Here is a 12,770-nt window from a genome sequence, read left to right as displayed (position 1 = left end):
ATTTGTTAGTTCTTTTACCAGTCTATGGTACTCTCAGTATTTTGCCTCACCACAACTCAAAAGCATCAACTCTTCTTTGGTCTTCCTTATTAGTTGTCCAGCTCTCACTTGCATAAGAGGTGATTGAAAACATCATGGCCTGGGTTAGGTGCACATTAGTCTTTGAGGAGACATCTTTGCTCGTCAGCACTTCAAAGACGTTTTTGTAGCAGATTTGCCTAATGTGAAACATCATCTGATGTCTTGACGGCTGCTTCCATTGGTGCTGATTGTGATCCAAGTTATATGAAGCCTTTGGCAACTTCAACTTTTCTCCATTTATTGTGATGCTGCTTATTGGTCCAGTTGTGAGGATTTTTGTTTTCTTTATGTTGTTGTTGTTATGTGCCGTCGAGTCAGACCCAACTCATAGAGACCCCTCCTTGGGTTGTTGAGGCAGTATCACTATGGAAGTAGATTGCCCCATCTTCCTTCCAAGGAGTGGCTGGTGGGTTTGAACCGCCAGCCTTCTGGTTAGCAGTCAAGTGGCTTAGGCACTATGCTACCAGAGCTCCTAATGTTTTCTTTATACTGAGGTGTAATCCATACTGCAGACTATATTCTTCAGTCTTCATCAGTATGTGCCTCATGTTATCCTCACTTTCAGGAAGCAAAATTGTGTTGTCTGCATATTGCAGGTTGTTAATGAGTCTTCCACCAATCCAGATGTCACATTCTTCTTCATATAATCCAGCTTCTCAGATTATTTGCTCAGTTTACATATTGAATAAATATAGTGCAAGGATACAACCCTTCTCAGCACTCCCTTCTCAGTTTTAAACCATGCAGTATATCTTTGTTCTCTTCAAACAACAGCCTCCTGGTTTATGCACAGGTTCCTCATGAGTACAATAAAAAAAAAAAAAAAAAACATCTCACTGCCATCAAGTCGACTACAATGCATAGCAACCCCTTTTGGGTTTCTGAGGTGGTAAATCTTTACTGAAGTAGATTACACAGTCTTACTTACACAGAGTGGCTGGTGGGTTTGAACCTCCAACCTTCTGGTTAGCAGTCAAGTACCTTAGGCACTACACCATCAGAACTCCTTATTAAATGTTTTGGAATTCCCATTCTTCTCAATGTTACCCATAATTTGTTATGATCCACACAATCAAATGCGTTTGCTTAGTCAATAAAACATAAGTAAGCATCTTTCTGGTATTCCTTGCTTTCAGCCAACATCCTTCTGATATTAGCAATGATACCCCTCATCCCATGTCCTCTTCTGAATCCAGCTTGCATTTCTGGAATTTCTCTGTCAATGCACGGCTATAATAGATTTTTGAATTATCTTCAGGAAGATTTTACTTGCATGAGATATTAATGATGCTGTTTGATAATTTCCATATTCTGTGGGATCACCTTTCTTTGGAATGGGTACAATTATGGATCTCTTCCAGTCAGCTGGCCAGGTAGCTGTCTTCCAAATCTCTTAGAATAGCCAAGTAAGCGCCTCCAGTGAGGCATCCATTTGTTGTAACATCTCAATGGATATTCTGTCAATTCCTGGAGCCTTGTTTTTTTGCCAATTCTTTCAGTGCAGCTTTGACTTCTTCCTTCAATATCATTGGTTCTTGATCATGTGCCACCTCTTGAAATAGATGAATATTGACCAGTTCTTTTTGGTACAGTGACTCTGTGTATTCCTTCCATCTTCTTTTAGTGTTTCCTGCATCATTTAATATTTTGCCTATAGAATCTTTCAATATTGCAACTTGAGGCTTATATTTTTTCTTCAATCCTTTCAGCCTGAGAAATGCTGAGTGTGTTCTTCCCTTTTGGTTTTCTAATTCCAGGTCTTTGCACATTCCATTATAATAATAGGCTTTATCTTCTCCAGCTGCTCTTTGAAATCTTCTGTTTAGCTCTTTTATGTTGTCATTTCTTCCATTTGTTTTAGCTACTCTCCATTTAAGGACAAATTTTCAGAGTCTCTTCTTACATCCATTTGGTCTTTTGTTCCTTTCCCATCTTTTTAATGACCTCCTGCTTTCTTTGTGAATAATATTCTTGATGTCATCCCACAATTCCTCTGGTTTTCAGTCATTGGTGTTCAATACATCAAATCTATTCTTTAGATGATCTCCAAATTCAAGAGGGATGTAATCAATGTCATATTTTTGCTCTCATGGACTTGTTTTAATTGTCTTCAGCTTCAACTTGAACTTGCATATGAGCAGTTGATGGTCTACTCTTGGCCTTGCTTTGGCTGAACATATTGACCTTCTCTATTGCCTCTTGCCACAGATGTAGTCAATGTGATTCCTGTGAACTCCATCTGGCAAAGTCCATGTGTATAGCTGCTGTTTGTGTTGTTGAAAAAAGGTATTTGCAATGAATAAGTTATTGGTCTTGCAAAGTTCTATCATGCAATGTCCAGCTTTATCTCTATCACCATGGCCATATTTTCCAACTACCAGTGATTCTTCTGTTTCCAACTTTTGCATCCCAATTACCAGTGATAATTAAAACATCTTGATTGCATGTTTGGTCAATTTCAGACTGCAGAAGTTGGTAAAAATCTTCAATTTCCTCATCTTTAGCTTTGGTGGTTGGTGCGTAAATTGGAATGACAGTAGTATTAAATGGTCTTCCTTGCAGGTGAATAGATATTATTGTATCACTGATAGGATTGTTGTTCAGGAAAGATCTTGAAACATTCTTTGTGATGACGAATGCCATGCCATTTTTCCTCAATTTGTCCTTTCTAGCTTAGTACATCATATGGTTGTCTGATTCAAAATGGCCAAAATCAGCTCATTAATGCCTAGGATATTGATCTCTGTGTGTTCCATTTCATTTTTGAGAACTTCTAATTTTCTTAAACTCATACTTCGTACATTCCATGTTCCAATTAACAGATGTTTGCAGCTGTTTCTTCTCATTTTGAGTTGTGCTACATCAGCAATTGGTGGTCCCCAAAGCTTTACTCCATCCATATCATTAAAGTCAGTTCTACTCTGAGGAAGCAGCTCTTTCCCATTCGTATTTTGAGTGCCTTCCCACCTGAGGGGCTCATCTTCCAGCACTGTATCAGACAATGTTTCAGGGCTATTCACAATATTTTCCAGTAATATATCAGACAGCATTTCACTGCTATTCGTAAGGTTTTCATTAGCCAATTTTTTGAGAAGTGGATGGATGGCCTCCTCCTTCTTCCAGACTCTTAGTCTGGAAGCTCCACTGAAACCTGTCCACCATGCGTAAACCTGCTGGCATGTCCAAAAGCGCTGGCATAGCCTCCAGCCTCACAGCAATGCACAAGCCACCACAGGATGACAAACTGACAGACAAGTTCATCTCCCTTAGCTGTTCCACACCACTCCACTCACTTCCTGGCCTCCATTAAAGCTGCTCCAAATCCCACTCCCAGCTCTCACTCCAGGCTGTCCTTAAAGCTGCTCCGAAATGCTCCCATGCCCAGCTCCCCCTCCAGTCCTCCCTGAAAGCTGCTCTGAATTGCCCCTGCATTGTACACACACATACACACACACATAGTAGAGACCACTGTGTTTATCTCATTCAGTAGACAATTTAATTCTTGGAATTTTCTCTCATTTCAACTTTCAAGTGCATAGTTTTGAGAATTTGTCATTAGATAGAGATATGGATAGGTAGATAATTTTTTAACTTTTAAAATCTTAAGAAGTTTCTTGCCCCCTTGACTTTCTTTTGCTTAAAAGGAATTGGGATCTACTTGATGTCACTCAACATTTCTTGCATTTTCTTAGTATTTACTATATTGTCTAGGTCAGTTTTGGAAGCACATCTGACGGTTGATAGAAGGACAAAGGATGGATGGATGGATGGATGTCTAGGTTCTACTTGATGCCTACTGAATTACTAGATTTAGGACTAGAAGGAGTTAAACATAAATGAAGTCTTTATCGGCTCTTTATCTCTCAAAGTCATGATTTCAGTAATCATCCCCCTTACTTAACTTCTTTTCCTTAATAGTGCATAAGGCTCAATACTTTTATTGTACTTCAAACTATCAATAAAAAATTATGATTCATTATTCACTTTGTGAATGAGATTAACATCTCAGATACTGCCCTCAGGCTACTTCAGTGGGTCAGGATTGGGGGCCATGAATAGCCTTTTTCTTTTCTCTCAATGTAACTTTAGCCTTTGATTATGGGACATAAGGCCCACAATGTAGGGAAGAGCCTTATCGCTCAAACTGCAGCACACTGCGTTTGTTCTTCTTACTTGGTGCAGCTAGAGATACCATAGCAAACTTTCATCCTTCAGGTTCTGTAGAGCTAGGTCATGAGGATGATGCTGGAGGACCATATTAGGTTTTGTGGGATAACTTGGAGTAAGTGTGGGTAGTTCAGAGGATAACTTAGGACTCTGTCTTTGGCATTCTCTTTTATCCTCTTGGGGTTTGGTGTGGGATTGAAGTCATGTGACAAGAGGTATAACCATTAAGGGAGTATTAATTTTGACACACTGATGCCAGCATGTGACTTTTCACTCTATTATCTTTGGTTTGGCTGTTATCTTTAGGAGCCCTAGTGGTGCACCCATTAAGAACTCACCTGAGAACCAAAAGGTTGGTTGTTCAAACCCACCCAGTGGCTATGCAAGAGAAAGACCTGGAGATCTGCTTCCATAAAGATTACAGTCAAGAAAACCACATAAGGCAGTTCTGTTCTGTCACACTGGGTCACTATGGGTAGAAATTGAGTTATCGGGACCCAACAACAATAATTTATTTAGTTATTTTGTGATCAGCATAAATTTCTGTACTTGACTGCAGGAGACACAGCACCTACTGATTCTTCTCATTTCCAAATCACTGCTTGAACGCAAACGCCTCTCTTCATGCTTTCCCTGTATTCATGGTATGTGTGTCTACAAAGAGGTATTACCTGGACAAGGGCATGAATCTTAAGGCCTGATTCTTTGATAATATTGTAACATTTTTCCATCCGATCATGCTGTTCATCCAGAAAGAGAAGGCAATCTTTTTTCCCATCTTTTCTCTTAAATATTGGAGACACCCACATTTTCATGATGGTTTGAATTTCTTCCACATTGTCTTTAGTTTTTTGAATTCTTTGTTCAAGATCATGAATACTATTGGTGACTTGAATGACATAATCCCAAATGCCTGCTCCCAAAAAGAAAGATAATTTAAATACTTATAGTGGCATATTTAACAGTCTAATTGCTGTGAAAGAGTAAGATACAAACTTGTAGGTTTTACATGATGTTTTCTACACATTATCATTGAAAAATTCTTCTTTGTTGTCACAAGTTGTCAATCACCACCATGACACTGATAATGAGTAAGAGAAATAAAGAGATTTAATATTTACCTACTGAGCACACAAAAGTTAACACAGGAGGTGGGACGTACAATTTGACTTCAACACACTAGTAAAAGTTGATGATTAACTTTCTAAATTTGTTTCTTTATTTTCAGTACTTTCACTGTGTTAAGTGGTGACAATGAAATTTATTCTTGTATACGGAATATAAAGTTCTAACTTACTTAATATGTCATTCAACCTTTTCAAACTTGAACTGTTCTGAGGACCCTAATTCAAACTGATCTCTCTCTTCTGTGATTTATCACTTTATTTTGCTCTATGATGCATTTTTATCATAACCAATGTAGTGATTTAGACTGAGCATATCTGTTGCCCTCACTAAAGGTAAACTCTTTGCCAGAAAGGATCATGTCACAAAAATTCCTCATATTGTCCTTGCAGTGCCTCACACAGAGTCCTGCACATGTTAATCAATAAATGGAAGTTTACTGAATTGAATTGTGGGATATAAAAGTAGTAAATACATAGTTCCCTCCTTTAAGATATTTACAATCTAGTTATGAAAATGAAGTAACTGATAATGTAATAAAAGCCCTCATTCATGGAGGGTGCAACAGATGTTGCAGACTGTGGGAGATCATATGTAATCTCTGAGCCTTACAAAGGACATGGCAACAAAGTTTACTAAGTCTGCAAACCACACCCAAGAAGAAGGAAGAAAGGGAATACCACCTTTCCCTGTCTTCTCTACTTTGGATATGAGTCTGAGGAGAAGGTATACTTGTGTTTCAAATCTAAATCAGATTACCAGGGGATAATGTGAGGTACTAGTAATGCACTAGATGCTAACTGAAAGTTTGGTAATTCAAGTCCACTCAGAGGCACCTAGAAAGAATGGCCTGGTAAGCTATTTCCAAAAAACTAGCCATTTCAAACCTGTAGAGCACAGGTCTATTCTGACATATGCGGGGTCACCATGAGTTGGAATCGACTCCACAGCAACTATTTTTTTTCAGCTTTATTAGACCCTTAACACAATATTTCAGACAGGACACTGTTACCTTCTGTCTTCCAATTCAGTGTTTCCTCTGCAGCTCTCAGGTGGCAATTGATATTGTGCAGCTCATCCTTTACTAATGGAAATTCCACCTCTAGCAGAGTTCTCATAACCTTGTTGTACCAATTTGTCATCAACTCCAAATTAGCCACAAGTTGCTGGTAGAATTCCCTGGAGGAGAACATGGCTGCTGCTGTTTCAGGGATGTGCTTCATCTGCCTCGGCTCCAGATAACTCATTTCCTTCAGCACTGAAATCAGCTGTAGAAAAGAATCAACACAAATGCCTGTAGTTCAGTGACAGCAGAAATCTGCAGTATCAGTTAATGACTGGAAAAGCCCAAGAGGGCCCAAAGCCCTCTGAGTCCCTTCTTAACCTCTGTTCCTGCAAATCCCTTAAATCTAAGCTCAGCGAAGGAAAACTGGCATACTAGACAGAGGGAAGATGACCCAGAAAGCAGCACGGTTTACCAAATCTGTAAATCACAACAAAGAGCAAGAAGAAGACCAGGGAATGGAGACAGAAGCGATAGCAGAGATTCTGCCATCTATGCTTCTGGCATGTGGCTGATGAAATGATGGGTTTATGCTGATCCAGCCAGTTCCTACTAAGGGGTGTGGTAGGAGGGGAGGAGGACTGTCTGGCCTGGGCTACCACATTCATGAAATGCCTTAAATTTAGACTTCTGGAATTATTTCCAAGAGAGGTCACACAGAGTCATAAGGATACATGCTGACAGGATAGTGAGGTAATGCCCATCTTCCAAGTTTAGTCAAATATAATCATGTAAAGTATCCCATAGTATCTGTAAAAATGATCTGGTATTTCTTTGTTTTCATAGACTAGGAGATCAGGAAATGGAAGTCACTTAGACCTCACTGAACTTATTTGGGGCCCTGAGTTTGATGGCTACTGCAGAAATGAGAAATCAAAAAGACATGGTCCAACGAAATAACAGAGAGGAACTGTGACATGGTTTCTAGGCATCCTCTTCTTTATCCCTTGCTTCTTTATTGTTGTGTTTATACCAAACTGATGTGTATAGGTATAGGGGAGAAAACAGCTGTGAAGCCATCGTCTTCCCTTTCTATGCTGCCTCCCCACACCCCACCTTATAAAGACCTGAGAAGAGGAGAAGAAATTTTGTGATATTATGCTTAGGATGTGCCCTTTAGAAAGGCAAACTTTTTCTGATGTCTTTTTCAATTAGACTCTTTCTTCCTAAAAGCACCTGGCTTTGGCAAACCCAATGAAAAAAAGGAGTTGGAGTCTAACTATTGGATTTCTTCGCTGTCCTTCCAATGGCTTTGAGCAAGTTCTTCCCTTGTTAAGGTTAAGTGAAATGCTAATAACTATTTGGGAGAAATTGAACTTTGTCCTTTAATTTACTTTGAAATTAAAAAAAGAAGAATATTTAACATTAAAATGTAAAAACTAAAAACAAACAATAAAAGAATTAGAAAATATTCCGAGCTATTTATATGATATCAAGGTGGAAAAGACCTTCCAAGCATAAAACCACAACAAAGAGCAAGATAACAAAAACTGATATAAAACAAAACATTAAAAAAATTACATATATAACAATCATAAACATTATTAAACAAAGACCAATTTAAATGGGTGAAATATTTTCATATTTTTGAAAATTATTTCAGAAATTTCCTAACAAATACATAGAAAAAGAAGGCAACTCTAACACAAAATGAGTAGAGAACATAAACAAATTACAAAAGTTATATAAATGAGCAACAAACACATGCAGATGTTCAATGTTACTAGTAATAAATTAAATGCAAATTAAAAAAAAAATTGAGAATTTTTTTTTCAGTATATCAAGCTAACAATGATTTCAAGAAATGAATAATATATCTTATTGGCAGAAGGATAGAGTTCCAGCTTTCTGAAGAACAAGTTGATAACACACATGAAAAACCGTGAAACATGAATATCTCTTAAACAGTAATTCTACTTCAAGGCATTTATCCCAAAGAAATAATTAAGAATGGATGCAATAATATAACAAAGGATGTTTATTGTAGCATTATTTAGCCCACATTTTATCCAGTTTAAGGTGTCATTAATTGTAAGACTCACTACTATATATGTACCACTAAGGAAGGAAGAGGGAGCTCTGATAGCATAGTACCTAAGGCATTTCACTGCTAACCAGAAGGCTGGTGGTTCAAACCCACCAGCCACTCCTCAGAAGGAAGATGGGGCAATCTACTTCCATAGTGATACTGCCTCGGAAAGCCAAGGAAGGGTCACTATGAGTTGGGTCTGATGCGACGGCAAATAATAACAAGAAGAAGAAGGAAGGAAGAAAAAGATGTAGCTCATTAAACTATAGATTAAAAACCATAAATTATAAAAGAAATAGATATATAGAGATCAATATCTTAGGCATTAGTGAGCTGAAATAGACTGATATTGACCATTCTGAATTGGACAAACATATGGTCTACTATGCTGTGAATGATAAATTGAAGAGGAATAGCATTGCAGTCATTGTCAAAAAGAAAATTTCAATATCTATCCCAAAGTACAGTGCTACCAGTGATAGGATACTATCCATATGCCTACAAGGAAGACCAGTTAATACAACTACAGATTTATGCCAATTTTTGTGGTTTAAAACTGATCAAACATGCAAACAAGATGCATTGATAATTATTGGTGATCGGAATGCAAAAGTTGGAAATGAAGAAAGATGAGTAGCTGGTAAATATGATCTTGATGACAGAGATGATGCCAGAGATCACATGATAGAATTTTGCAAGACCAATTAATTACTCATTGCAAATGCTATTTTTTTCAACAATATGAACAGTGACTATACAAGTGGACCTCACAGGATGTAATACACTGGTATCAAATTGATTATATCTGTAGAAAGAGATAAAGCAGTAGCTCAATATAATTTGTCAGAACAAGGCCAGGGGCATACTGTGGAACAGATCATTAACTGTTCAAATGCAAGTTCAAGTTGAAGCTGAAGAAAATTAAAATAAGTCCATGAAAGCCAGAGTATGACATTGAGTATATACCATTTGAATTTAGAGACCTTCTCAAGAATAGATTTGACACATTGAAGAATAAGAACTGAAGACCAGACAAGTTGTAGAATGACATCAAGGACATCACATTTGAAGAAAGCAAAAGGTCATTAAGAAGACAGCAAAGAAAGGAAAGACCCAAATGGATGCCAGAAGAGACTCTGAAACTTGTCCTTGAACATAGAGTTGTTGTTGTTATGTGCCGTCGACTCACAGCAACCCCTCCTTGGGTTTCCAAGGCAATATCACTATGGAAGTAGATTGCCCCATCTTCCTTCCGAGGAGTGGCTGGTGGGTTTGAACTGCCAGCCTTCTGGTTAGCAGTCAAGTGCCTTAGCCTCTATGCTACCAGAGCTCCCAACATAGAGTAGCTCAATCAAATAGAAGAAATGATGAAGTAAAAGAGCTGAACAGAGGATTTCAAAGGGCAGTTTGAAAAGACAAAGTAAAGTATTATAATGAAATTGCAAAGACTTGGAATTAGGAAACCAAAAGGGAAGAACATGCATGGTATTTCTCAAGCCAAAAGAACTGAAGAAACATTGCAAGCTTTGAATTGTAATAGTGAAGGATTTATGGGTGAAATCATAGCACAGTGGTTAAAGTGCATGACTGATAATCAAAAGGTTGGCAGTTCAAATCTACCAAACATTACATGGGAAAAAGATGTGTCAATCTGCTTCTATAAAGATATACAGCCCTGGAAACCCTATGGGGCAGTTCTGCTTTGTCTCTAGGGCCAATATGAGTCAGAAAAGACTCGATGGCAGTGAGTTTGGTTTTGTGGTATGGGCAAAACATTGAACGATGCAGGACTCATCAAAAGAAGATGGAAGGAGTACAAAGAGTCACTGTATCATAAAGAATTGGTCAACATTCAACCATTTCAAGAGATAGCATATGATCAAGAACCGATAGTACTGAAAGAAAAAGTCCAAGCTGTGGTGAAGGTACTGGTGAAAAACAAGCCTGCAGGAATAGACAAAATACCAATTGAGATGTTTCAACAAATGGGATGTAGCACTGAAGGTGTTCACTCCTTCATGCCAAGAAATTTGAGAACAGCTACCTGGCTGACCAACTGGAAGAGATCTCATTCCAAAGAAAGGTGATCCAACAGAATGTGAATATTATCAAACAATATCACTAATATCATAGAGAAGTAAAATTGTGCTGAAGATAATTCAAAAACAGTAGCAGCAGTATATCAACATGGAACTGCCAGATTCAAGCTGGATTCAGAAAAGGACGTGGAACAAGGGATATCATTGCTGACGTCAAATGGATCTTAACTGAAAACAAAGAATACCAGAAAGATGTTTACCTGTGTTTTATTGACTATGCAAAGGCATTTGACTGTGGGGATCATAACAAATTATGTATATCATTTAGAAGAATGGGAATTCCAGAATACTTAATTGTTCTCAGGAGGAACTCATACACAGACCAAGAAGTATTCATTCAAACAGAACAAAGGGATATGTGTGGTTTAAAATCAAGAAAGGTGTGTGTCAGGGTTGTGTATTTTCACCATACTTATTAATCTGTATGCTGAGCAAATAATCCAAGAAGCTGGACTATATGAAGAATGAGGCATAAGAATTGGAGGAAGCCTCATTAACAACCAGCAATATGCAAAAGACTTGCTTACTAAAAGCAAAGAGGACTTGTAGCATTTATTGATGAAGATCAAAGACTATAGGCTTCAATATGGTTTACAACCTCAACATAAAGAAAACAAAAATCTTCACAGCTGCACCAATAAGCAACATCATGGTAAATGGAGAAAAGATTAATGTAGTAAGGATTTCATTTTACTTGAATCCAACATTAATGCCCATAGAAGCAGCTGTCAAGAAATCAAATGATGTACCACGTTGGGCATATTTGTTGCAAAAGCCCTCTTTAAAGTGTTCATAAATAAAGATGTCACTTTGAGGACTAAGGTATGTCTGACTCAAGCCATGGTATTTTTAAATGAAAGCTCGTGGTGTAGTACCTAAGGCATTTGACTGCTAACCAGAAGCTGGCAGTTCAAACTCACCAGCCACTCCTCGGAAGGAAAACTGGGCAATCTACTTCTGTAGAGATAGCCTCGGAAACCCAAGGAGGGGTTGCTATGAGTTGGATTTGACTTGATGGCATTGAGGTTTTTTTTTTTTTTTTTTGGTTTAAGGAAAATTGATGCCTCTAAATTATTGGAAGGCAACAACAGACTCAAGCATGTGATTGATCATGAGGATTGTATGGGACTAGGGAGTGTATTATTCTGTTGTATATGGGGTCGCCATGAGTCAGAGACAGCTCAATGGCAACTAACAGCAACAATCTAATAAAGATTGATGTTTGCATATTTAGGTTCTAGCTTCCCAGCTAGATTGTGGGTTTCTTGAGGTCAGGACCCAGGTCTGACACTTATTTGGCCCTACAGTGTCTAACCCAGGGCTTTTACATTTTGTTTGTGTTCAAGACCAATCCATTGGATTAGGTTTCGTAGTAAGTGTTCAGTGATACTTTGTAATATTTCCTGCTGTAGAATAAATGCACATATACTGGCTAACCCTGGAGAAGAATGTGAGCATAGACAACATGAATGCACTGTTGTTTGTTGTTGTTAGGTGCCATTGAGTCATCTCTGACTCATAGCAACCCTATGCACAGCAGAACAAAACACCGTCTGTTCCTGCACCAGCTCCACAATTCCTGCTATACCTGAGCCAATTGCTGCAGCCACTGTGTCAATCCATTTCATTGAGGGGCTTCCCCTCTTTCATCGACCCTCCTCCTTACCAAGCATGACATCCTTCTCCAGGGAATGGTCCCTTCTGACAACATGACCAAAGCACATGAGACAAAGTCTGGCCATTCTCGCTTCCAAAAAACATTTTGGCTGCACTTCCTCCAGGACAGATTTGTTAGATCTTTTAGTAGTCCATGGCACTTTCAGCATTCTTTGCCAGCACCACAATTCAAAAGCATTAGCTTTTCTTCAGTCTTCCTTATTCATTGTCCAGCTCTCACATGCATAGGAAGTGATTGAAAATACCATGGCTTGTGTCAGGTGCACTTTAGTTCTCAAGGAGACATCATTGTTCTTCACCACTTGAAAGAGGTCCTTTGCAGCCAATTTGCCCAGTGCTATACATCGTGTGATGTCCTGACTGCTGCTTCCATTGGTGTCAATTGTAGAACCGAGCAATGTGAAGTCTTTGACAACTTCAATCTTTTCTCCACTCATCATGATGCTGCTTATACATCCAGTTGTGAGGAGTTTTGTTTTCTTTATATTGAGATGTAATCCACATTGCAGACTGCATTCTTCAGTCTTCA

The 12,770-nt window shown here is 38.4% G+C and overlaps 1 protein-coding gene across 1 annotated transcript in view; it reads right to left on the bottom strand.

Annotated features, from left to right (window-relative positions):
* DNAH9 (dynein axonemal heavy chain 9) overlaps positions 1–12,770 on the bottom strand; it is a 722,341-nt gene that overhangs the window by 608,798 nt on the left and 100,773 nt on the right. Inside the window, exons 13-14 of the mRNA XM_007948048.2 lie at positions 6,386–6,641; positions 4,920–5,161 (exon numbers count right to left, since the gene is read on the bottom strand). Of these exons, the coding sequence (XP_007946239.1) occupies positions 4,920–5,161; positions 6,386–6,641 (498 nt within the window). The remainder of the gene's footprint in view (positions 1–4,919; positions 5,162–6,385; positions 6,642–12,770) is intronic.

This window comes from Orycteropus afer, unplaced genomic scaffold (assembly GCF_000298275.1).
Source record: "Orycteropus afer afer isolate SDZICR_OR568_19922 unplaced genomic scaffold, OryAfe1.0 scaffold00199, whole genome shotgun sequence".
Lineage (NCBI taxonomy): Eukaryota > Metazoa > Chordata > Mammalia > Tubulidentata > Orycteropodidae > Orycteropus > Orycteropus afer.
The sequence above is the reverse complement of the archived record's forward strand: the minus strand, read 5'-3'. Positions and strand labels throughout refer to the sequence as shown.